A 25,723-nucleotide genomic window follows, 5' to 3' on the forward strand; every position below is an offset into this window, starting at 1 on the left:
CTGGGGTAAGGAAAAAACAAAAAAAAGTTTGGACAAGTTTCCTAGAGGAGAAGACCATAAACAGCTATTAGTCAAGTTCTTAAGGAACAGCCACTGCTCATTGCCATTAGCAGCATGGATCTATTTAATGGTTGGGTACTTGTATCCTGGCATGGCCAATGCTGGAAGACAGGATGCTGGGCTTCACAGACCTCAGTTTGATCCAGTACGGCAACTTCTTCTGAATACCATCCAAACATGACTGGTCTTGCCTATCAGTGTCAGATTTTTTTTTAACATGGACATTGTGCCCAGCAGGTTCACTCTCCACATGAGATAAATCCTTACCTGTTGCTAGGAAGTGGATTTTCAATAGAGAATCTAATGCTGCAAGGGTGGGGGGGGGGGGGGAGGGGGAGGAACTGGGAAAGCTCCCTGCCTACCACAAGGCATCTCTGTTACACAGTTGTACAACAATGGAGTGTTCCTTCTTGTCAAGATGGGCTAATTCTGTAACAAGAGTGGCTGCCACACAAAGGCAAAGCTCACTTTGAGAATGGAGAGTGAAACCCCCTTTCTGTTTTGGCTGGTGCCTCAAACTTCTGATGGACTGTGTCCTGGAGGCTTCCTCATAAAGGGGGAAAATCTAGAGCATGTGCCAAAACGGGAAGGGACCCATAAAGGCCTTGCCCCTGCCCATAGGGGGTGGGGGTGATATCCAAACATTGCCACCTCTGAATCCACCCCAAATGCAGGCCGAACAGGAGCACATTCTCAGCAACTACATCTCAAAAAACATTGTTAACTGCGGTGAACAAACCTGTGATGTCTTCCAAGAAAATACTCAAGGGCACCAAGAAACAGTTGTGCCTCTATACTTAACATCTATTCTGCAGCTACAGCAGTACCCAGATGTGCTGATAGTGGCACATGTGTGATATTGCAGATACCATGGACAGGTTCAGTTCATCTGACTTAAGGGTGATGAACCTGAAGATATAATAGGCCAGACTGACAAAGCTAAATTAAAAAAAAATAAAAAAATTCAGATGTTAAAAGACTGGAGGGTGCCAATGTAACCAATATAAGAGGGCTCCAGGGGCAATCTAGGAAGCCCAACTTCAGTGCTGGGAAAAATAGTGGAAACTCTTCTAAAGATTAAAATCAGAGTATACAGAAAGACATGGTTTAATGGAATACAGTCAACATGGATTTACCCATTGGAGGTCTTAACCCCTTCAAAAAAGCAAATTTTAGGTAACAAAACATGTTGATAAAGGTCAACTGGTAGATGTAGTGTATTTGGATTTTCATAAGGAGTTTGCCTCCTATCCCATGACTAGTTCTTAGAAAGCTCTCATGAGGGACTTTGACAAAGTCCTTTCATGGATTACAAACTGGTTAAGAGACAGGAAACAGTAGGATTAAATGGTCAATTCTCTCAGTGGAAAAAGGGTAAATAGTGATGTGCCTCAGGGATCTGTACTTGGACTGGAACTTTTCAATATATTTATAAATGACCTGGAAAGGAATAAAACGAGTGAGGTTATCAAGTTTGCAGATTGAAGAATTTTGATAGAGTAGTTAAATCACAAGTGGACTGTGATACATTACAGGAAGACCTTGCGAGACTTTAAGACTGGGCATCCAACTGGCAGATGAAATTTAAATGTGGAGAAGTGCAAGTTGTTGCATATAGGGAAAAATAACCCTTGCTATAGTTACAATGTTGTAGCTCCTAATATGGAACCTCACCCAGAAAAGATCTAAGCATCATAGTGGATAATACTTTGAAATTGTCAGCTCAGTGTGCTGCAGCAGTCAGTCAAAAAAAGCCAAACAATGTTAGGAATTAAGAGAATTGTTAAAATGGAAAAAATGTCAATGCCTGTCTACTCTTGGGGGAATTCTGCTCTAGTGCAAAATGGAGAAAATGGCAGAGGAGACCCCGGTGTGCGAAAAAGGGATCCTGTGTTCGTAAGAGAAAGGGAGCTTATGAGAGCATGCATGCAAGAGCGAGGGACCCTGTATGAGGGTGTATGAGCACTAGAGAAAGTGAGGGACCGAGGGGAGAGATACTGGCAGGTGGAGGAGTTGGGGGCCTGAGAGGGCAAAGTGACCAGGGGAGTAGGGAGAGAGTGGAAGGGACACTTAGTGAATTGCTAGATAAATTCTGCATCTTAAATTAATACAGAAACAAGTAAAAATTGCTTAAATACAGTCATGTAAATTGTGTTTTGACCAATATAAAGCTTGCAGAGTTTTAAGTTTTTGTGCATAGAATTCCCCCAGGAGTATCACACCATGGTGAGACAACCTTGAATACCATGTACAATTCTGGTCACTGCATCTCAAAAAGATAGTTGTGATGGAGAAGGTACAGAGAAGGGCGACCAAAATAAAGATGGAACAGCTCCCCCTGAGGAAAGGCTGAAGAGGTTAGGGCTGTTCAACTTTGAGAAGAGACAGCTGAGGGGGGGATATGAACGAGGTCTTGAACGAGTAGATGAGTGTTTACATTTTTGGATAATAGAAGAACTAGGGGGCATTCCATGAAGTTGCGTGTTACTTGCCAAGACTAATCATAAGATTCACTCAATGCAAAAAAAGCTCTGGAATTTGTTGCCAGAGGATGTGGTTAATGCAGCTGGGTTTAAAAAGGTTTTGATAAGTCCATTAACTGCCATCAATCAAGATGACTTAGGGAATAGCCTCTGCTATTACTGTCATCAGAAGCATGGGATCTTTAGTGTTTGGGGTTCTTGTGGCCTGGCCTCTGTTGGAAACAGGATCCTGGGCTTGATGGGCCCTTATTCTGACCCAGCATGGCAATTTCTTATGTTCTTATAGCTTTATGCCTCAGCTTTGACCAGCCACAAAACTGCCAGGACCAGCAGCTGTGCAATGCACAAGAGCCAATTGTGGAAGTGTGCGCAATGGTCTGGTTTAACAGTGCCACATAGCACCCCATAGTGCCAGACATGCAAGGGAACTAGATGCCCATTGTGCCACCTGTTGATGGCCCCCGACAATGAACAGTAGCTGTTTGATGGTGGGAAGAGTGCCAAGGGCTTTCAGCATCCTAGGTGCCCACCACAATATGAATAGCATCAGGTACTGAGAAAATTCTTGCTCACACAAGCTAGCTGGAATTGCCAGAAGATGGTTAGGCAGTTAACTTAGCTGGATTAAAAAAAAAAAAAAGTTTGGACAAGCTCCTAGAAGTCTATAAACTGCTAGTCAAGTTGACTTAGAAATAACACTTGGCAGTGGCTGTGCCTAGTAGTTAGCATTTCTGAATTGCTTTACAAAAAAAAAAAAAAAAAATCACCCAAAGTGATGTACAAAGGTCATAGTTTAAACTAGAACTGTTAAGAAAGATCTATTACCCACCAGTGTTGGGTGGCAGCACCCATATAGTCTAGACTCCCATCTGTGCCTACTGCATCCACTGTTTGCAGTCCAACAAGGTCAATGGCACCCATGGTGGCCTGATGGTTCATGGTGCCTAACAGCATGGGCATTCAATAGCATAGATTGCATCTACAGCATCCAATGCACCCCCAGCAGATTGTGTGCCCAGTGTTAACACTAAGTGTTGTCAAGATGCCACCCATGATGCTCCACACTCGTGTTCGACCATTAGTGCTCAAGCAACCAATTATGGGCATAGCACCAATGATGATGTGAGCCTCTGTTAATGCCCAGTGGTCAGAGAAAACTTCCTGGAACACAGGCAAGTCCCAGGTTAGAGGCCTACTCTGACTGCATACTGCCAGTCCCACGAGGCACCAAACAAATTAAAGAGGACATCAAGCTGCAGATGCAGCATTAAGGAGACAATCACTTCTGCCAGGCTGCACAGTGTAATGGAGGGTAAAAGGCTGTTAGAAAGAACAGCTTCCAGCTCTAGAATTGTAAGAGTACTAGCTATGGGCACACAAAGCAGAAGATGCAACCACACAGCTCTGTGGAAAAGGACTGAGGGGCTCTGCCTAGAGGCCCTGCACAGAGGTGACTACATCTGCACATGTTCAGCAGAGCATGTTGAAAGCTCTAGAATCTGAGATAAGTCTGTGCCAGGCTCCACTGGATGGCGTCACCCATGTGCAAGGACTGCTATTCTGCTTGCCCTCAGGGAAAGAGGAAATGCCCTTGTACAGATCCGAGACACCTCACCTGGAGGTCAAAGATAGAAATGGTCAACAGGTGGCAAGTTAAAAATGAGGTAAGTTTTGCACCACCACATTTGAGAAGAGACTGAGGCCTTCAATATATACCCTGGAAGAGGAGATAGGAGAGAGATATGGTAACAAAAGTATTAATGCACAGGCAAACCACTACAGATGGAAGCTGTAGAACTAGGTGTCAAGATATGAAATTCAAAAAGGGAGGCAATTAGTGTCAGGAAGATTTCTTCACAGAAAGTGGCAGTTTAAGATCAGTATGGTAATGGAATTCAACTGGGGTTCCCTAGTGGCTAGAGGTGGAAATGGAACAGGGTAACCTGTGGTAAAGCAGAGTTGCTCACCTGTAATAGGTGTTCTAGGACAGCAGGATATTAGGTATTCACCCACATGTGAAGACTAGCTATAGGCTGCTCTTGTATGAGCAAGGAACATGCAGCACTTAAGGTGCCAAGGGGCACAAACTAGTGCTGGTGGGAACAGAGGGAGCCAGCCTGAACCCAAGAGGCATCAGGTCAAAAGAGTTAGGTTCAATTACTGAAAAGCTTCTAAGACTGACTGAAATGGCTGTTACATCCACCTTCTGTCTAAGCAGTAGTGTGAAGAGGAGAACACCAGGTTGCCACTGCAAATTTTGTCTATGTGGACCACATGTAAGTGGATCACTGAAGTCACCATGGCTCCCCAGCTGTAGACCTGCCTGTGCACAGCAGAAAGATGCAGTCTGTGAGCCAGTTAGACAAGGTCTGTTTAGATACAACTCAATCTATTTTTGTTGAAGGAAACAAATGTGTACAGATTGTCTGGGGCCTGCTATGTGCCAGGTAGAACACCAAGGCCCTTTTGCAATCTAGGTTGTGCAGAGTTTGGTCCACATGGTGTGAGTGAGGCCTAGGAAAGAAGGGTGGCAAAATGAGACTATTCAGGTGGAAATCACTCACCACTTTTGGTAGGAACTTAAGGTGTGTCGAGAGCCACCTGATCATGGAAGAACTGTGTAGGATGGATACACCACCAGTGCATGCAGAGGTGACTGCTACCAAGAAAGTGACCTTTCAGGTGAGCTGAAGTACCTGACAAGAGAGCAAGTGCTCAAAGGGAGCCTTCATCAGGTGAGCCAAGACCACATTAAGGTCCCAGGAAACTGCAGGGGGCCTAAGGGGAGGTTTCAGCTGGACCAGGCCCCACAGGAAGTGACCCACTACATGCTGCACTGAGATAGGTAATCCATCTACTCCTTGGTGGTAGGCTCCAGTCACACTCACTCAGATGTGCTCTCAGGGAGGGGGTCTTTAAGCCAGCATCTGAAAGGTGCAGCAGGTAGAACATGAGAATGGATTCAACCCCTGGCTATCACACAACACAAAAATGTTCTACTAGGAAGTCTTTTATGTCCTAAAGTGGAAGGCTTCCTGGATTCTAGTAGAACCAGAGGCATCCTCAGATTTAGAGGTTGTAAGGTCACCCTTTCAACATCCAAGCTGTGAGGGACAAGACTTGGAGGTTGGGATGGCACAGCCTTCCCTGATCCTGCATTGGAATGTCCCCAGACAGATCAGGTCTCGCAAAGATCCTGCAGAAGCAGGAACAAGATCTGCCTGGGCAAATAAAGGTATGATGAGAATCATGGTCCCACAGTCCTGCTGGAACTTTAGAAGTGTCAGATCAGAGGGAGTGGAGGATAGGTGTACACAAGGCCCCTGCCCCACTGGTCAGGCAAAGGTGCCTGATGCTGTCCTGCCCTTCCCCCCCCCCCCCAGTCAGGGAGCCTGCTTCTCACAACAGGAAGGTAAAGAGGCTCACAGTTTCCCCAAAGTGGAAAATCTGGTCCACTATCTCCTGCTTCAGGGACCACTTGTGCTGGCAGATGGCCTAAGTTCTTCCAACCACACATGCTCCTGTCTTGGCAGATATGGGGCTCAGAAGAATGTTCTGGAATAGAGCCTATGACCAAATCTGGACTGCCTCCTGACAGGAGGAATGATCCCATCCCTCCCTGCTTGTTGAGGTACCACATGGCTACTGATTGTCAGTCTGGACTAGCATGACCTTGCTGCCCAGTTGATCCCAGAATGCTCACAGGATATAGCAGATCACCCATAGCTCCAGGAAATTAATCTGCCAATTCAGTTTCCTGAGCTGACCAGTAAGCCCTGGGAGTGCAAGTCCCCCACCCCAAGTGGGAAGCATCTGTGATTAGCACAACTTGATTAGAAGAAGCCTGGAAAGGAACCACCCACCACGACAGATATCAACTCCTACACATCCACAACTACAGCCATACCTCCACAAAGACTGCCTACAATCCCCATACATCCCTCCAGAAGCCACCTCCCATCCAGACAGACCCAGCACCCCCTCAAAGCCACCACCACCCAAAATTCTACACCCCTCTATGAATTTATATTGGAAAGCATTCCCAGAGCCATGCCTCTGATTTATGTAGACATTGCTGTCACTTACCATGGCAGGCAGCAATTTTGCATTTTATTCTATTTACGTTCAAGATAAGAAACCTTAACTATTAACAGATACACTATATTCAAGAACAACCAAATACTCAGTAGCTCCAGCTATATGGGGAGGAGAGCAGAATGTCTACAAGATAATGGCAAACTTAGTATTCCATTTTAGCATATCATATGCAACATGGCAGGCTTCATTTAGATTTAATAATCCACTTTTCAGCACTTCAAAGTAGATTATTCAGGTACTATAGGCTTACAATGCCTCAGGTACAAAGTGACTTGCCCAAGGTCACAAGGGGCAACACTGGGACTTGAAACCTGGTCTCCTGCTCCAACTACTAGGCTACTTCATCATTCTGCCTGGTCCCTCCCACACCCCCCTTAAGAGGGTGTGAAGGAAGACATGTTGGCTAGTTACTGCACAAAAGAGGAAGAGGAGACAGAGGAAAGGAGGCAGTGATTTCACTAGAGTGAAATTTTCTAATTCATAAATCAAGATTTTGAAAGCACCAGTTCACTTCTCATTCTATGGTCATAAGATAAATAGCTATGGGATCAGATTATAACAGCCATTCTAGGTCAGACCAATGGTTCAACAAGCACCACATCCAGTCTCCAACAAGTGGCCAATCCATGTTACCTGAGCTACCCTAAGAGACCCCATGACCAGGCAGGTGTGGATTATTAATGGGGGAAGGGACTGAACACAAAAGTCCATATCAGTTCAAATGTCTTTTGGAATAGAAGCCTACATGACTCCAATTTTTTCCCTCTTGCATTTGGTTTTAGTTGCTGGCCCAGAACTTGGGATATAGTGTGTTACACAGCACACTTAACTAAAATCTAGAACTTGTGAAAATGAACCACTGGATTAAGTCTGATTTTAAACAGGACATGTGAAAATAGTTTTTCCTTTGAAAATATAGGCCCTTTAGGTCACTTGTAAATTCCTGAAATTTGTAGACTGTTTTCCCTACCGGCTGGGCTGTTAGTGAGAATGGGATTAGCCTGATTTGACAGAAAATGGCCAAGAGCTTTATTTGATTTATATTCTGCTTTTCAGGCACTTTAAAGCAGATTGCACCAGGGAAGGACTTCCTGAGTGCAGAGATCAAAGAAGAACCTGATCACATCTTTGACCTGGAGGAGCGAGCAATGGCCCATCTCAGGAGTTTGACTGTCCGACACAAAGCCAATAGCCCCACTGATGTCTTGATGGCCATTTGCATGGCTCAGAAGCCCCTTGATGTCTTATTTTCCAGTGCCCAACAATTGTTCCATCTTCTCCAGACGAGCTGGGCATCCTTTGGGGGTCACCTGCAGCAAGCCCAGCCATCATGCAATGTTCCTAAGCAGAGGGCACCTATGAGACCTTGTCTTCGCACTCTGACGGCACCACTAGAACCCTGCAGATATGGCATTGTGAAATAAAGTGATGCAAGATTAAATAGGTGGTGGCAAATGGCTGGCAGGCTCCAAGTGCACTGCTGCCCCAGGAGTTTGAATGCAAAAGGAAGACAATGGAAGTGCTGAACAATCTACCTAAGGACAATGCCAATGGAAGTTGAAATGTGAATCTAGTCTATGAAGCTTAAAAAAAAAAAAAAGCAGCCAAAGGAGAAGAGAGAGACTAACTACGAACCAGCAGGCTCCATGGAAAAAGATTGAAGGGACCTCCCATGATATAATGCATGCTTAGAAGGCCTCAAAGCTCTTAAAGTCAAGTCTATGCTTAACACCTTTGCTCAAGAGGAAAATTAGTTCTTACCTGTTAATTTTTATTCCTGTAGTACCACGGATCAGTCCAGACTGTGGGTTGAGCCTCCTTTCCAGCAGGTGGAGACAGACTAAAACTGAAAGGATATCCAAAATTAGGACGGAGCCTATCCTGTAACCCTTCAGTATAGCCATTGTCAAAGTAGAAAATAAACACAGAATAGGATCAAGTAACCATAAAGCTCAATGGAACGATTGTAGAACGTAAGAAACATGGTATAACTATACGCTCTTGCATATACTTGGTAATCAAAACAACCAAGGCTTCTGGTGTAATTGCTCAGTATTTTTGCACAAAAATGAAGTATTAGAATCTGCAAGAAACAAGCTTCAAGAAGACAGAAATAAAGACAGGGAAGGGCGTCTGGACTGATCCGTGGTACTACAGGAACGAAAATTAAACAGATAAGAACTAATTTTCCTTTCCCTGAGACAGTCCCGCTCGAAGCACTTGCTGCCCAAAAGAACCAAAAACCGGAGCTTGCACATCCAGACGGTAGTGTCGAGCAAAAGTATGCAAGGACGTCCAAGTGGCGGCCCTGCAAATCTCCTGCGGAGAGACCGATTGACTCTCTGCCCAGGAAGAAGCTTGAGAGCGCAATGAATGAGCCTTAAGGCCCTCGGGAACCGCCTGACCTTGGCAAAGATAGGCCGAGGAGATCACTTTCTTCAACCACTGCGCAATAGTGGTCTTAAGAGCTGGCTTACCCCGATTGGGCCAACTCCAAAAGGACAAAAAGATGATCAGAGACCCAAAATGTCATTGGAGACAGCGAAGTAGAACTTGTTTGACATCTAGCTTATGGAGATCGCCCCAGCCGTACCCACAATCTCCTATGGGGAAAAACACAGGAGTTCCATCGACTGGTTGACATGGAAGCTAGAAACAACCTTTGGTAAAAAAGGAAGGGACAGTCTTAAGTGAAACTCCGGAATCTGAAAAAAAAAAAAATGCAAAAAGGGTTTCCGACAGGACAACACTTGGATCTCGTGAGATACGGCAAGCGGAGGAGATAGAGACAAGGACGACAGTCTTGAGCGCAAGATCTTTTAACGTAGCATGACAGAGGTTCGAACGGAGCTGCACAGAGGGCCCAGGTTAAGATTCCATGATGGGCAAGTGGACCATGAAGGTGAATGTAGGTGCTTGACGCCCTTCAAGAACTGAATCATGTCCAGATGACCCGCTAAGAGATGGCCTTCTACCCGACCCAGGAGAGAGTCAAGAGCTGGAACTTGCACATGCAGAACTAAAAGAAAGACCCTTGGAAAGCCTTTTCTGGAGAAAAGAAAGGACCAACGAGACCAGGGGCGGAGCATGCTGAGACACCAGACTCTGCACAGATTCAAAAACCTTCCAGGTATGCACGTAAGCCAGAGAAGTTGACGGCTTTCGGGCCCGCAGCAAGGTGGAGATGACCTCCTTGTAGCCCTTACGCATAAGGTGTTGCCATTCAAAAGCCAGGCCGCTAGACAGAAGCAATCAGCCTGGTCGAAAAATACAGGTCCCTGCCGAAGAAGGTGGCCTAGCTGCAGAAGTCTGTCCCTCGCTAGGTTGACAAGATCTGAGAACCACGGGTGCTACCAGAACCATGGGTCCCCCAGCTGAAGGTTGCTCTTGGAGAAATTCACTATCCACCCGAGAGACGCGAGAAGAGCTAGCACGCGATCCACTGCCAAAGCCTCCGACTTGGCCCGCACGAGCCAGTCGTCCAGGTAGGGGATAACAAGAATTCCCTCCCTGCAAAGAGCTGCCACCACCACCATGACCTTGGTGAAGGTGTGAGGTGCGGTCGCGAGGCTGAAGAGAAGTGCCCGAAACTGGAAAAAGCGAAGATACTTCTGGTAATCGCGGTGAATTGGAATATGGAAGTATGCCTCTGTCAAATCGAGTGAGGCGAGGAACTCTCCAGGGCGAACCGCTGCAATGACCGCTCAGTGTTTCTATGCGGAAATGCGGGATCTTGAGGGCCCGGTTGACTCTTGAGGTCTAAGATCGGACGAAGGACGTGTCCTTCTTGGGGACAAGTAAATAGAATACTGGCCTGCGCCAAGCTCCTTCTCCGGAACCACTGCGCCCAGACTCAGGAGCCTGGCGAGGGATTGCTCCACCGTGTCCCGCTTGGACTGCCCGCATGGGGAAAAGAGAAAAAGATCTGGTAAGGGGCGAACAATTTCGAAGGCGTACCCGTCTCTGATAATGTCTAGGACCCACTGGTCCGATGTGATTCTGACCCATTCCTTGAAAAACAGGGAAAGGCGGCCACCTATGAAGGGGACCGAGGAATGAGCCAAGTGAACTTCATTGAGTGGCTGGCTTGGGGGTGGAGCTTGCGGGCTGGCCCTCGTGAAGGGGACGACGCCCACAAAAGGGCTGTGACCAAGACAGAAAGCAAGAAGAATAACCCCTCGAAGAGTCACCCTGTCCACAAGGGGTAGACTGTCTCTGACCCCGGAAGCGAGGATGAGAGGGTGTAAAGGAGCAGGACGGCCTTGGATAGTCCTCCGGGAGCTTATAGACCATGTTGTCCCCCAAGGAATCCATAAGCTTCAAGGTCCTCACCAAAAAGCAGCTTACCTTTGAAGGGCAACGTGCCCAGCTGGGCTTTGGAGGACGGATCGGCAGACCAATTGTGCAGCCAGAGGAGTCTGGTGGAGACCACCGAGGCCATCGCCTTAGACTGGATGCGGATGAGGTTGTAGAGCACATAAGCGACGACTGCTTCGAGACGCTCAGCCTGTTCAGTCTCTGCCGACTGGAGGTCCTGGTTGCAGAGTAAACTGTTGAACCCACCTGAGACCTGCCCGTAGCAGGAGACTGCTGCAAAAGGTCGCATGAACCCCCAGCGCTAGGACTTCAAAAATGCACTTCATATGTGCCTCGAGCTTGTGGTCCTGGGTGTCCTTTAGAGCTGATCCCTCTACAGGGATTGTGGTATGTTTAGTGACCAGAGACTGAGGGATTTATTTTTTTTTTTAATTTCCAAACACTCCTCTGGGAGGGGACAGAGTTTATATCCATGGCGCACGCCACCTGGAGTCCTGCCTCGGGAGCAACAGCTTGTACATGGGATGAAAAGGGAAGGTGGTAAGCTCCTCCCTGCTGAACATCCATAGGACTCTGGGATCGTCCCCCTCCAGGGAAGGAAGGGTACCCTCTGCATCAAGGGAGACGTCAGGATCTGAGAGAACTGGGTCTACTGGGGGCACCCCTGGGGCCACCCGCACAGGTCCCGGAGGCTCTGCAGCCGGGCCAGTACTCAAATGGCAAGGGCGGGGAATTTATGCCAGGGGGGGAGGGGGCGGCCTTCCTCCTCCTGCAGGCTGGCTAAATAGGATCTATGCAGGAGGAGGACAAATTCCGTTGAAAAATGGGCCCTAGATTTCCTGGGTGGAGGAGGGGGGCCACTGCAGGAAAAAAATTAATCTGCTCCCCAGGCAGCTCCGAAAACGGAGCTGCTGAAAAATCCAAGATGGCCACCGTTCCTGGGCTTTGCCGACCTGGAACAGCCTGGCTATGCTCTGGGAACTAGCCCCAGGCAAAATTTGCCTGTCCTGCTGAGGGGCCTTCCCCACCTGGTAGGCAGAGCAGAGGCCCTCATGAAAAATGAGACAAGGGCTGACCATGAGAAAGGCAGGCTGCCTGCCACGGCATAGAGAGCCGTAGGGGGGGAGAAGACGAGAACTGGACCAGACTGTCCCTATACCTGGAAGCAGCTATGGACTGCACAAGGGGCAAAGCCCTCCTGAGTCCAGCAAGAGCCAGGAGATGGAACAGTCTAAGACAAACAAAAGCTGAACTCCCTACATTTTTTTTTTTTTTAAACATACAGGAAGAAAAAAAAAAATGAGATCCCTAAGGAATAAGTACTTGCTTGATCCACAAAGAAAGGAAAAGGCTGACTAGCCTAGAGCGGGAACCGAAGGGTGAGCTGCTAACACCTGCTGGAGACAGACAAATACTGAAGGGTTACAGGATAGGCTCTGTCCTCATATAGGATATCCTTTCAGTTTTAGTCTGTCTCCACCTGCTGGAAAGGAGGCTCAACCCACAGTCTGGGACTGATCCAGGTATGTACAAGGTAATTCAAAGAACAGTAAAATAGCAAACAGGTTTGGTTCTAAAAGTACTCTGGGTTTGTTTGGGGTTTTTTTAAGCAGTTCCTTGTTTGTATTGTTTAACCTTTGCATCAAGTTCATGTCATACTACAGAAAAGTTTGATTCTTTGTAAAGTATTCAAATTAGTTCAACTAATGTAATTTGACACAGATGGATTCTTATTAGCCTTAAGGCAATGTTTTGAACTGGAGCCAGTTTGGATTTGCTTTATCAAGAGTGGGAAGACTTATGCAATACAGACTTTGGTACGTTTGGAAGATTTCTATAATTGTTCTCTCAATGAAAATGGTGTAAAAATCAGTGAAAAAACTAATGCAGATTTTTTTTTTTAAAGCAAGTCAAAATACAGCAGCGTGTGAAAGACAAGGATATGAATAACTGCATTAATTCAGTATTTGTCAATACTTACATTGAGTTTTAAATGCAAACTGCACATGGGGCATAAAATGTTAAAGGCATATTCCAGCACCATCCAATATAGAATTAATGTTCTCCAACCAACCACTACTTTTTTCCATTTCTGGGATCTTGCCACTCAATACTCATTTTTACTCCTAATTTTCTCCACATCTCACTTTCCTGTCTTTTCCTCTCACAGAACTCCTTTCTGGCTGTCAGCCCTCCCAACTGTCATATACTTTCTAACTCCCCCATCCATAGCTCACACAGATTGGATTTCAGATAGCCTATGGACACCATATAGAGGAATGGACCAATGAAGTGACAGTTTTTGGGTAGCTTTATAGAATTTGTGTTTGTCTCATTACTTCTTGCCCCACCTGGCAGCTCCCCATTACTCTTGATTCTTCCCAAGCTTGTTTTCCATGGCAACTGGAGCAGAGCCACCACCACAAGCAGTGTATCAAGACCGAGAAAGAGGTAGCAGACAGGGGTGCAGGAATAACCAGGTGGTTGGAGCTTCAGGCTACAAACCAAGAAAGCCAGGGTTCAAGTCTCACTGCTGCTCCTTGTGACCTTGGGCAAGTCATGTCACCCTCTATTGCCTCAGGTACAAGCTTAGATTGTAGGCCCACTGGGGACAGGGAAATAATGTACAGTACCCAAATGTAATTACTTTGAAGTGGCTGACAGATGGAATATAAAGATAAAATGCTGTACTTCCTGATATCCCTGTGCAGGCTTATTTTATAATCAGAAAGCCCATGCAATAGGAAAACAGCTGCAGATTCAGAGGTCAAGAAGTTCAATACTCATTTCCCTGCTTACATCTGCCTGCCTTTCGTACTTCTCTCATGCTAGTGGTGGCTATTTTGCCTGCTCCCCAGTTACTGACTGGAGAAGCTTCAGGTGATCTAGTAGGAGGGGAGTTCATATTTGTGCCAATAATGGATCACCAAAGAGCAACAAACCTGGCTTTATGACAGATGACTCTCCTATAGTTCTGTCATAGCTTTTTCATACTGTATACTCCAGTCTAGCTTTTAACAACCCCTGGTCTACTTGTATCAATTTACTTTCTAGTGACTAGCAAATGCAGCCATTATCCTTACATCTCTCAAAGGTTGGAGGAGATTAGCAAGAGTTAGATGTATAGCAACACCATTCCAGTACATTATACAATAAGTGTGTGGCTGGGTCAGGTCCAGGTCAAGTATCTGAGCGCAACTATTGGATGTATTTCTCATCTCACTCTCAGGGATAAGTGCTGGTTTCTCCCCCCACCTCAGTCTACTTGACATTTAAATATATACCAGGTTTATAAAATATGCTAACAGTTTGGTATCAAGTTAAATGCAAGCCTGTCATGTGTAACAGTCAAATTTTAGTTGCTGTGAAGTCCTAACTGTACTACAACTGTCTCATTACCAAGCCAGCTCAGCTTATCTTTTAAGTAGCGCCACAATTTTATGGAAGCATAAACATGTTTTATATGCAAAATTAACCCTATGTTATTTAATACAGCCCCTGCCTCTTTAAAGAGTGGGTGTGTACACAAATCAGTCTGCAATAGCCTTATACTTAAAAAAAAAAAAAAAAAAAAATATGGAAGCAGCTAGTATTTAGGGGTTCAACTATGCAGTAATGATATTTTAAAACTCCAGAGATCAAACCTAATTTAAGAATGGTAAAAATATTGCATAGTTGGCCAGTTGACAAAATTTAGTTGTATGATAGTATCATTAAAGCAGCTGGTGATTCCTAAAAAAAAAACAAAAAAAAAAACAAAAAAAAAAACCAACCCAAAACTATACTGAATGATATATGTACAGTTGTGCACTCTGCAAATATCTGACACTTTGCTATACAACTGCTGAGAGGGGTGTCCACTAAGCTGTGCTATGTGGAAAGATACTCATTTTAAAAAAAAGTGAGTTCATGTTTAGTCTGACGGCAGATGGGTTACAATGCAGCTCTTCAATATCTGAAGATGTTTTTTTATTCAAGTCAATCTTAAAGCTTACATTAAACTAAACAGTTGAAAAGGCCTACATTTAAAATTTGCACTTGCCTGCTTTATGCAACAGAAGTGGAAAGAGAACCCCTCTTGCCCAAAACACACAAGCAAAAATGTTTTAGGAGCCAGGGAATCCTTCACCGATTTTGCTTGTTTGTTGTGAGGAATATTGCTCCTCCCATTTTAGGGCCCCCACTAATAGAATGCATTGAGACAAAACAGCTCCAGGTAGCAGCTTGTGAAGCCCAGTGCCTACCCACTCCAGAATCAGCAGCTGTTTCTCAAACTATTCACTCAAGTTTAGGTAGCCAAGTGGCCCTTCCCATTGAAATCCAGTGTGGCTCAGTCTAGACTGTAAGGGACTCAAGACCTTTTTGTTCAGGCTTGATTTAATGTTTTTAATATTATTTAACTGTTAATGAAACTTAATACAATCATGTTTTTAGTTTATTAAATTGTCAATTTGTTTTAATATGTGCTGTGTTCACCTTTATAAATTGAATAAGTAATGTAACATGTACCCATGAGCATCACATCATGAGACTTAAGAGGTCCATATTCAAGAGCATTTAGCTGTGTAACTCACAAGTAATCCAGCTAAATGAAGATTTGGGTACTTAAAACCAACTAGAATTTAGCTGGTTAAGTTAGGGCATAAATGGGAGGGAAAGAATTGAGTTAACAGCTAGCTCCAATATCCAAAGTTAGACAGCTAAGCTGGTCAAGCCAGAGTGCTTTCCTAAAGTTAGCTGGCTAACACTAACAAACGGGTCTACACAGGTAAAAGTGAATCTGTTATTTATTCTTTTGGATAATAGGACTAGGGGCACTTCATGAAGTTAGCACGTAGCACAAATAAAGCTTATAAGAGTTAAGTTCTTTCACTCAATGCACTCAGTAACATGGAACAGACTTAGTTTTTGGGTACTTGCCAGGTTCTTATGGCCTGGATTGGCCACTGTTGGAAACAGGATGCTGGGCTTGATGGCCCCAGTATGACATGTTCATAAGTTTGTCCAGCTATTAGTACAGACTGAATATGGACCTTTTAAACATTAAGATGTCTCTAGAGAATGAAGACCCATTGCTCTTAATACTATAAGGAATTGTGCTAGATACAGTGTTCAGCAGGTGGACTCACCTGGATGAAGCAGAAAAAGTGATCTCAGAAAAGCCCAAGGAGTGGTAAGACATTTAGTAAAATAGGGGCAGTTTTCCCCAACTCCACAAACATCCCAAGACTGGATAAAGCCTGTTTCCCTTTGAAAATCCACCTGGCGCTTATAAGACTGTCACAAGCTACTAGCACACTATATGCCTGAACGGCAGCAGGTGCAGAATATGTAACAGAACATACATCCTATGCTTAACAATGCATTCAAACATTTTAAAGTATTGAGGTATGTACAGTTCCTATTTTCAAGAAAAACTCACAACTGCAGTATAAATGTTTAATCTGAACTAAAGATAGATGTAATAAAGCATCTGCCTCAAGCTCTATCCTTATCAGTGTAGATAAGATCAAAGTTACAGAACAGTACAAGAGCAGCGGTAGTAAGAGGATTGCCAACATGGCTTGGGATATCTATTAGTTTGGGGGGAGGTGGGGGGTGCAGTGGTGCGAGCCTCTGTACAGGGTTTTGGTGTATTATGTCCAAATTTGGAGGCTGGATCTCCAATAGTCCAGACACAAACCAAGGCAGTTGAAAGTGCTACCAAAATGGTTCAAATTCTACACCATAAGCCTTATGAAATGAGACTTAAATACTCCAAATATGTGGTAGGAGGAAGGAGGTATGAAACATTCAAGTGGCTTAAAAAAAAAAGGTATAAGTCACGCACAGGAGGTAATCATTTTCCAATGGAACAGAAAATTTAGAAAACAAGAGATCAAGAGGCATAAAGGACTCAGGAAGCAGCCAAAAAACCCCAAACACAAGATAGATGCTTGTACATAAAGTATGGGTAAAACCTGAAATCAGGTAGACTTTGCAGAGTTATATTAGGAATAGACTAGATAGGCCTTGTAGACCTCATCTACCTTAATTCTGTCACACCACCACTTTTTGAAGGCTAAATTGCTTTTCAGTCAACTGGCCCCTTAAAAAGGTAAGTTTTAGTCATGCCTACAGGTCCACTGTACCATGCAAATATGCCAGGTGCCACAAGATGCCTGCCCCTGCACCCCTTCCGGCTGCCTCCTCTGCCCCCTATCCAAAGGAATTGTTATGCTCGAATTGTTTATTTAAACTAGCTGCTAAATCAGCACCCCCAAGCTAGTCAATTGTTTTCTGCTTTCTTGCACTACTCCTTTAGTAGCATTAACTAATAGGGATGTGAATCGGATGACCAATCGTCTTAATGATTGATTTTGGCTGGGGGGGGGGGGGGGGGGGGGGGGGGGAGGGAAATCTGATAGTCATGGTTTTTGGTTTTTTTTAATCGTAAAAAATCGTAAATCGGGGGAGGGTGGGAAACCCGGCACCCTAAAACCCACCTCACTATGTCAGTGAGGGCAAAGGCAGCGCCGGCGCCATTTTGAATATTGGCAATACGGCCCGCGTGCAGGAGGTCGCTCCCGGACCCCTGCTGGACTTTTGGCAAGTCTTGTGGGGGTCAGGAGGCCCCCCCCCCCCCCCAAGCTGGCCAAAAGTCCCTGGGGGTCTGGGAGTGATCTCCTGCACTTGTGACGTCGAGTGACAGGAACCAAAACGGTGCCAGCGCTACCTTTGCCCTGTCGTATGGTAAGGGCAAAGGGCCACCGGCGCCATTTCTTTTAATGCAGCCGTGGCCAGAGAGCGGGAGATTGTGCCGGGACCCCCCCCCCCCCCCCCCACTGGACCCCAGGTAATTTAAAATATTTTGGGGGGCAGGTTCCCACCCTCCCCTGATTTTTTGACAATAAATCGGGGGATTTGTTATTGTATCGCGGCTCTAACGATTTTTGACAATTTAAAATATATGATGAATGTTTTAAATCGTCAAAAAACAATTCACATCCCTATTAACTAAATCTCTTAATGGCCCTGAATTGTACACCCTGTTTATTGTAACTTTCTTTCTAGTTAAATGGTTTTCCGCCGGTTATGATGTAAACCGGTACGATAAGACTGTCTTGAGCATCGGTATATTAAAAGAATTTAAATGAAGATGCTCCACATTAGTGGTTTTATAGGTTGTTGCAGAAAAGGAGTTTAAACATGCATTTTTCACCTTCCCTATCTTCAATGAGTTCTCTCTAAAGGCCTTGATTCCCAATCCTAAATATGTTCTTTAATCTTTTTCACAACTATGCAAGCTCAAAGATGCTTTTTACTGTCTCCATACAATGCATCCATAATGCCTACCCTCACTGATTAGCTAGAAAGAATTATCCATTATCAGGGTTGGAAAAATTCCAGCCGCCAGGTCATCTGGACACCTAAAATTTAGCAGTGAAAAAAGTAAAAAGCTATAAAGTTTTATTCAGTCTATAGTAATGCTTAATTAAGGATGCCATTTTTTTCTCCAAGTTCAATTTAAATATAAGTATCATTAAATGTTATTGGAGAAACATTAACTTTCTTAAAAAATGAAACTACTAAGTAGAGGTGACACTAATGCCTAACAAATTTTAGCTTTCAGGGAAAAAAGGCTCTACCTCAATGCAGTGAGAATTACTTGGCCCTGGGATAACAAGAATACAAGTATTTTACTTTCTCTTATCTAAAGCAAGAAAGCTTCAATTTAATAAATTTTTTTTTTTTTTAACATGTTATTTCTTAAGTCAGGCTTCCATACAGAAACAGCTGATTTTCTGTTGAGTAAATGCTACAGACACACAGCTTGTTAAGTCAGGCAGCTCTGACTTACCACAAACTTGCTTGCTTCCCCACCTTCTCAAACTAGTAGAGAAATTTGAGTTTGATTAGCTACCATACAGGCCAATACAGAAAAACACGCAGGAGAGCCGGCGAGCGCCCGCTCTCCCAGCGCGTGCACAGGCCACTCGATTCAGGAGGGTGGCCTATGCAAATTCGGGCCTGCGGTAAAAAAGTGCTAGGGACATTAGCTCATCCCTAGCGCCTCCTTTTTGACAGGAGCGGCGGCTGTCAGCAGGTTTGACAGCCAACGCTCAATTTTGCTGGCCTCTGTTCTCAAACCCACTGACAGCTACGTGTTCGAAAAACGGATGCCTGCATAATTGAGCGTCCATCTTCTGACCTGCGGGCCAATATTAAATTTTTTTACATTTTTTGGGCCTCAGACTTATATCGCTATGATATTAAGTCAGAGGGTGTACAGAAAAGCAGTTTCTGCTTTTCTGTACACTTCCCCGGCAAAAATTAACGCCAGCCTTTGGGCAGGCGTTGTTTTGAAAGTAAAGTGTGTGGCTTCGCTGCACATTTTGCTTTCTGGATCGCACGGGAATAACTAATAGGCCATCAATATGCATTTGCATGTTGCGGGCGCTATTAGTTTCGAGGGGGGTTGGCCGCATGTTTGACACACTATTACCCCTTAAGCTAGCGTGTCAAACACGCTGCCAAACCTGGGCTAACAGTGCGCTCTACCAGAATGCACTGTACTGTATCGGCCCGATAGCTGTGAAACTCACATCACTTAAAAAAAAAAAAAAAAAGAAAGGAGACCATTAAATAGCCACTCAGGAAACTGCTTAAGATACCCTAGACACCAAAAACTGGGTGCACAACCAGTTAAAAAAAAAAAAGCCAGTTTACAATGGAATACAATTCTTTAGTGGAATCCTGGCAGAGTGCAACAGTTTCTCTCTGCTATTACCCTGCAGAAAATAAAGAGTCTAACCTGCAAGTCTGGATGACCTTGCCAATGATTAGAACCAAGTTACTAAAAAGGACTTTACAGAAGTATTCTGCAACACTTACAAGTTTTCTACAGTTTATACCAGTCTATCAATATAAAAGATGTTTTCTGTCTCTTGATCTGTAACAAAAAAAAAAAAAAAGCAGCCAATCCCTTGGGGGAAGGAGCAAGAACAAGAAGGGAAAAAGCAGGGCCACAACTTGCTGTGAGCAAAATTGTAATAAAACATTGATGTACTGAATGCATTTTAATTTAGCAGCTGTATAAATATTCACATTAGTACACTATATTAAAGGGCAAAGATGCCATTTACAGTACTGCTAAGATGCAAATAAGATAAATTTAGGTAATATGTGCCTACTTGTTTAAATACTTACACATCTTGTAACTTAAGCATTACAAATGAAATAAAGTAAAACCTTGTATGCATTCCACTACCAACTATAACATCTGAAAAAGCTAAATAACTTATTTTATATATAGTATGTATGTTATATTGGATTTAAAGTGTAGAAGATTTAATAAATCTCACCAGCACATCATTGCAGATCTCTTTTAGCTCACACTCTATTTTCTCCCTGTATTCTCGGGCCATCTGCTGCTTTTTGTCAAAGCTTTCCGTCTTTTGCTCAATACTAGAGACGACCCTCCAAGACGATCTACGAGCTCCCACTACATTTTTGTAGGCAACAGAGAGAAGATTTCTCTCTTCATTGGACAATTCAGCTCCTTCTTCTGTTACAGCTTTCATGCAGGCTGCCATGTCATCATATCTCTCAGCCTGCTCAGACAGTTTGGCCTTCTGCACCAACTCACTCTTATCCATGGTTGATTATTCTGAAGGTAGAAGGTAAATAAAAAAAAGTGCCACGAATGAGTCCTTTATATCAATTTCATGTTAACACTTCAGTTCCCTCTGGCCAACCTATGTGACCTTTTAAAAAATATATACAAAGGTTACAAGCAAAAAAGCCTCAGACCTTTCATATTTTTAATGATTTATCATCCTGTTAGAATTGACAGTTTGAATGTTTACTGTAAACAGTTCATTTTTTAAATGACTGAAACATTTATAGGTGCAGTTTGAACATTTTTTTTCTAAAAAAGGAGACTTAAATGTTTAAGCAGCAGAAAGCTTACAAACTTAGAAATGAAAAGACTACACAGAAGTATACAGAGGCAGCTCAACTTGTTTATGTCTTTTCAACTATTTATAGTTCATTTCAAAACACCCTACTAATTCAATTAAAGGGACTCAGAAAAAAATAAGTTGAACAGCAATTGCAAGAACCATGCTTTTTTTTAATGCATCCCTTGATTAATGGTTACCTTTTGGTTTCTGGCACCATTAAATTATGATATAGAACTATCTGGTGCACTGCCACAGACGGAACAAGACTTATTTAAAAAAAAAAGCCCCGTTTAAATTTTTTTTGGAGCGAAGAGAAATGCATATTCTGCTTTTTACACAGTCATGCCTGATCTTCGTAAAACAAAGATGGGTACTTCAGGCTTAAGATCTAATGATTAAAATGATCTATTCAAGTCCTTAACCCTACCTTCAAATTTTACGAGTCTTACCAAACGCAAGTATAGTATAACTCGTATACACACACTACGAAAAAAAAAAAAAAGTTCACACAAAAAAAAAAAAATCCAAGCATCCGCCCAACATGAAATATGAAAGCCTTTTTTCCCTGTCATGGCGGATCTGTGTCATTTAGCCCAACCTACTTTTCAACGGAAATCCCACTCACCTCCAACTGCACACAGTAGAGGCAGAATTAGCAATAACCAACCCCCCTCCTCCTCCCGAGCAGCCTCGAAAAGATCAAAAAATTAAAGGTAAAGAGTCACCACTGACGCCACAACTAATACGATTTTCAGGAAACAAAAGGACGGGAATCAAGTAAGCGTCAGACTCACTCAAATCTCTTAGCACAGATTCTTCTCCCTACTCATTCATCCCCGAACGAGCAAGGACGAGATCCAGCTAACCACACCCAAAGCGCCAGACAGAGCCCAAATTCCTGCACGATTCGAGCGACTTCAGTTTAGGGACTGGCCAGTCATGTCGAATTTCGAGCCACTGACTTTCTGTAATTGAATCTGAGATGTTGCAGACTTAAAACCTGACTCCCGGGAAAGGGAGGGAGCATTATAAATCCTACCCCCCGGAAAGCTATAGCAGCAGCACCTGCCCTGCAAAAAGAAAAGGGGGAGAGCAAGGCCCCACCCTGAGCTATTCACCTGGCAGTAGGACGCTTTAATATGGGGGGCGGGGGAGGAAGAGACCAGAAATCGGGCCCCTACACCAAACCACGACCAATATCCTCCCAAGCTCCCAAAAAGGAGCTTTTCGTTGCCTTGCCGGGACCTGCAACCACAAGACGACGCGGGCCCCGGAGGCAAGGGAGGTGGCGGCAACGCTCAGTGCCCGAGACGCGGGCTCCTCGCCCACATTTTCCGGGCGGTTGAGAGGCGGTGGCGGCTGCAGCAGCTCAGCTCCCTGCCCGAGCGCCGCCGCCCTCCTCTTGCTATCCACGCCCGACCCAAGGCCGCTCCCGCCGCCGGCCTCACCTGCGCCGCAAAGCCCGCGACAGCGATAGAATGAGCTCCTTCCAGAGCTCAAAGGCAAAAAAAAAACCAAACAACAACAAATCGAAGAAGAAACTCTTGGGGATTTTAGGAAGACAAAAAAATAAATAAGGAAAGACCTCTTGTGCCTCTCGCCCTCCTGCCGACCTCCTCCCGAAGAGAAACGTAGGGTTATTAAGGCAAGACGGGCGCGACTCACGCTCCTAACCGCCGGGATAGCAGCTCGTGTCGGCGGCCTCGCCGGAGACTAAACCAGGCTCCGCTCTCTTCTAATGACTGCTGAGCTGCCCAGTCATTCCCCTCCCTCTTCTTCCTCCTCCTCTTCTCCCCCCTCCCCCGAGCTCAGCTATGAATAATACATCAGCCATCCTTCCCCAAGCGGGCGTTTATTTTCCGAGAGACTGGCCAAGGCGAGACAAATCAAGTCAGCAAAAGGGACCTCGACTACCGCTTTGGAAAGAAGAGAAAATACCCGCTCCACCCTAGAGCCGCGACTACTCCACAGCTTACCTGGTCTGGGCAGCACTAAAAATGGAGCCGAGCTCGCTTCCCCCTGCAGCTGCTTCGTGCACGTCTCACTCTATCTCTGCCCCTGTCTCTCCCGCTCCCCCTTAACGAGCCTGCCCGCCGAGCCACGGGGTTTCCTCCAATCGCTGGCCCGGGGAGCAGGGGCTGGGCAGGGAACGTGACGTCAAATGCTGCCATGGCAACCGCTGATAGGGCCCCGCACGATTCTGGCGGTGCACTGCTTCTGGTTTTAGGTGCGAGCCTTATCCTGCGAACGGAAGGATGGACGGGCGGTCGTTTGCACGCTCACCGGCGGTTTGCGTTCTATTTGGCGCTGGTCGGATTTTGGCGTTTTTTTTGGTTGGTGTGCCAGGCGGAAGATTTAGTATGATTGTGAATCCTGTTCACTCTATTGCTTGAAAAATACGATGGGTGGGAGGAGAACTGAAACCAGTCCTGTTTTTCCACGGTTGTTCCAGAGCATGCCGTGAATTGTAGTCCAGATTTCTCTACGGAAAAAATAGAGCTGAGAGTCGTGTGTGCAGTTTACCCTGATGTTTTTTTCAGACAGTTGATAATCTTATCGAGATTTAAAAGTTATGACATAAAAAGGACGATAGTAACTGGATGAATTCCCGTCTCATGCTCATATATATATTCTTTGTTTTATAAGGTCTTTTAATTGCATCAGCAACACCTTTAATGATTCTGAAAGTTACAGAATATGAAAATAATTTACTAATGATCAGTGATGGTTTGTTTATAGCGCAGTAAATTGACGGGCAACTTCTTTGCACAGACATCTGCAGCACTTGGACTATCAAGGATTTTTAAGATTTTGCTGACCAGGAAAGACAGATCATGATAATAATTAAGACAAATATTCACTTTCACATGGGTTGTAGTGGTAAAGGGTAACATAAAGGCTTGGTCAAGGTCACAGACAGCTACAGAAGAGAATCTTGCTATTACCTCAAATGAAAGCATAGCTGCGTGATTAGATCAAAGGGCTGAGAACCAGGCAAGTCGGCCTTCAAATCCTGCTTTTCCCATTGACACTCCTTGTGATCTTGGGCAAGTCACATTGTAACCGTCTGTTTTTCTGTCAGTAAGGAGGTCCAGACAACTGATCCGCAAAGATAGACTTTTATTGCCAGCAAGATGCAGCTAAGACAACGGCTTAGTACAACTGCATGCCACGCCCCCTCTGGAGCAAACCTTTATACACTTTACAGTTCTTATCTTTCACACATGCGTTCTGGTTTTGCTGAACAAACATTTTACAAACTGCTGAGCAAGCAATAGCTAGCGTGGTCTCTAGTAGGTGTAGCTTATGATCAGACTATTGTTCCGTCATTTAATTGACGGGTTAGACATTCGCGATAGCGTTCGTATTAATACAATACAAAATATAAATCCAAAATGGAGTTACGTTCACTAAACGTTAGTGCGTAAGTACGTCATTACGTATTAGGTTCCGTTTGCGTTGCAAATGTTAGTAAATCAAAATGGCTGTGCGTTTCACTGCAGCATGATGAGACGAGAGGCGTCACAGCTGTGCACTGTTCAGGGGTTCATGGAATCGAACTCCTTCATTCCCCCCTTTGATACTTCAACGACGATGGGTAGTGGAAGTATCACTCGCTGCTGTTAAGTAACTGAAAATAGAAACAAAAATCAATACTAATAACTGTTAAGGTGGACCCTAAAATGTTACTAGGTCGTTGGTTTCTTCACGGGTTTGAGACGGATGGGCCCTAATGGCGTCAACCCCCTTTGTAGCCCGGCTTTCCCTAGTAACAAAAGTGGTCCTATCGGTGGATTAGGTGGTTTTAGAGTTTAGTATCAAAATAATCATTATCAGAATCAAAAGAGATATCATCAGAGTCAGAACCATCAGAATCAGGGAAAGTAGAAATTGACACATACTTATTGATCATCATAATATGTGCTGCAGCCCTGCGATCAGCAATGGTTTCAATCATTGATCGTAGATTTCTGAAAATAAGAGGTAAACAAAGAGGGAACAGAATGCAAGTTAGAATAAAAAATAAAAGAGGAATGAAGATGTCCTTCAATCCGGGGATTGAAGTAAGCCAATTTGGTAGTGAGGAAGTCCAATCAAGGATACCGGTCCATGTTTGTACAGGGACATGAGCTAATCGTATCATGCGATCAGTAATCTCTTCGATAACTTTGCTTTTATCATCGATCTGTAAACAACAATTGGAGAGATTAAATTTGCCACAGACACCACCTTCTTGTGCAAGGAGGTAGTCCAAGGCTAAACGGTTTTGGTAGACAGCTGTTATTATTTTGGTGTTTTGTTTGGCCAAGATATTGAGTGCCATAGCGGAGTCATTGGTCAGGAGTTCTAGTACTGCTTGTAAGCGAATGATGCGATTTAACATGTATATTGGAGTTCTATATCCATAGGATCCATCTTCAGCCCATGTAGCAGGGCCGTAGTATTGTACAATTCGCTCAGGGGGCCACTCCTGATCTTTCCAGTCACCAATGGAAACTTTAGGACTTCTGCGACGTTTGTTTGGTTTCATAGGGCTATAGACAGGTACACCCAATGTTTCACCCGCTGTGATTGGTAAGAGAAAGAAACTTGGTCGTATGGTGGCTAGGAAACAGGTGCCATACCAGTTTAGCGGGAGTAATTCATATGCCCGGCGGCCACAAACGAAATAATAGCCGTCTGGTGCAGAGAAGAGGGTGGTTGGCACTCCAGCATTAGTCCACGTTTTGTTGAGGACTGCTTCAGTCCATATGGTGGTGGGCATTGTCAAATTCTCAGTTTGCCACCAGGTTTGTTTGGTTAGGTTAGCAGTAAGGACCC

The 25,723-nt window shown here is 44.5% G+C and overlaps 1 protein-coding gene across 3 annotated transcripts in view; it reads right to left on the minus strand.

The window, feature by feature from the left end:
* YWHAZ (tyrosine 3-monooxygenase/tryptophan 5-monooxygenase activation protein zeta) overlaps positions 1–23,031 on the minus strand; it is an 82,958-nt gene extending 59,927 nt beyond the window's left edge. Inside the window, exons 1-2 of one of the 3 annotated variants that reach the window (XM_029591816.1) lie at positions 22,879–23,031; positions 20,303–20,607 (exon numbers count right to left, since the gene is read on the minus strand). In XM_029591816.1, the coding sequence (XP_029447676.1) occupies positions 20,303–20,596 (294 nt within the window). In that variant the 5' untranslated portion in view covers positions 20,597–20,607; positions 22,879–23,031. Of the gene's footprint in view, positions 1–20,302; positions 20,608–22,487; positions 22,657–22,878 lie in introns of those variants that run through there. The other 2 variants (XM_029591819.1, XM_029591817.1) reach the window with 2 other exon arrangements.
* Between the last annotated feature and the right edge of the window lie 2,692 nt (positions 23,032–25,723).

Source organism: Rhinatrema bivittatum, chromosome 2 (assembly GCF_901001135.1).
Source record: "Rhinatrema bivittatum chromosome 2, aRhiBiv1.1, whole genome shotgun sequence".
Taxonomy (NCBI): Eukaryota; Metazoa; Chordata; class Amphibia; order Gymnophiona; family Rhinatrematidae; genus Rhinatrema; species Rhinatrema bivittatum.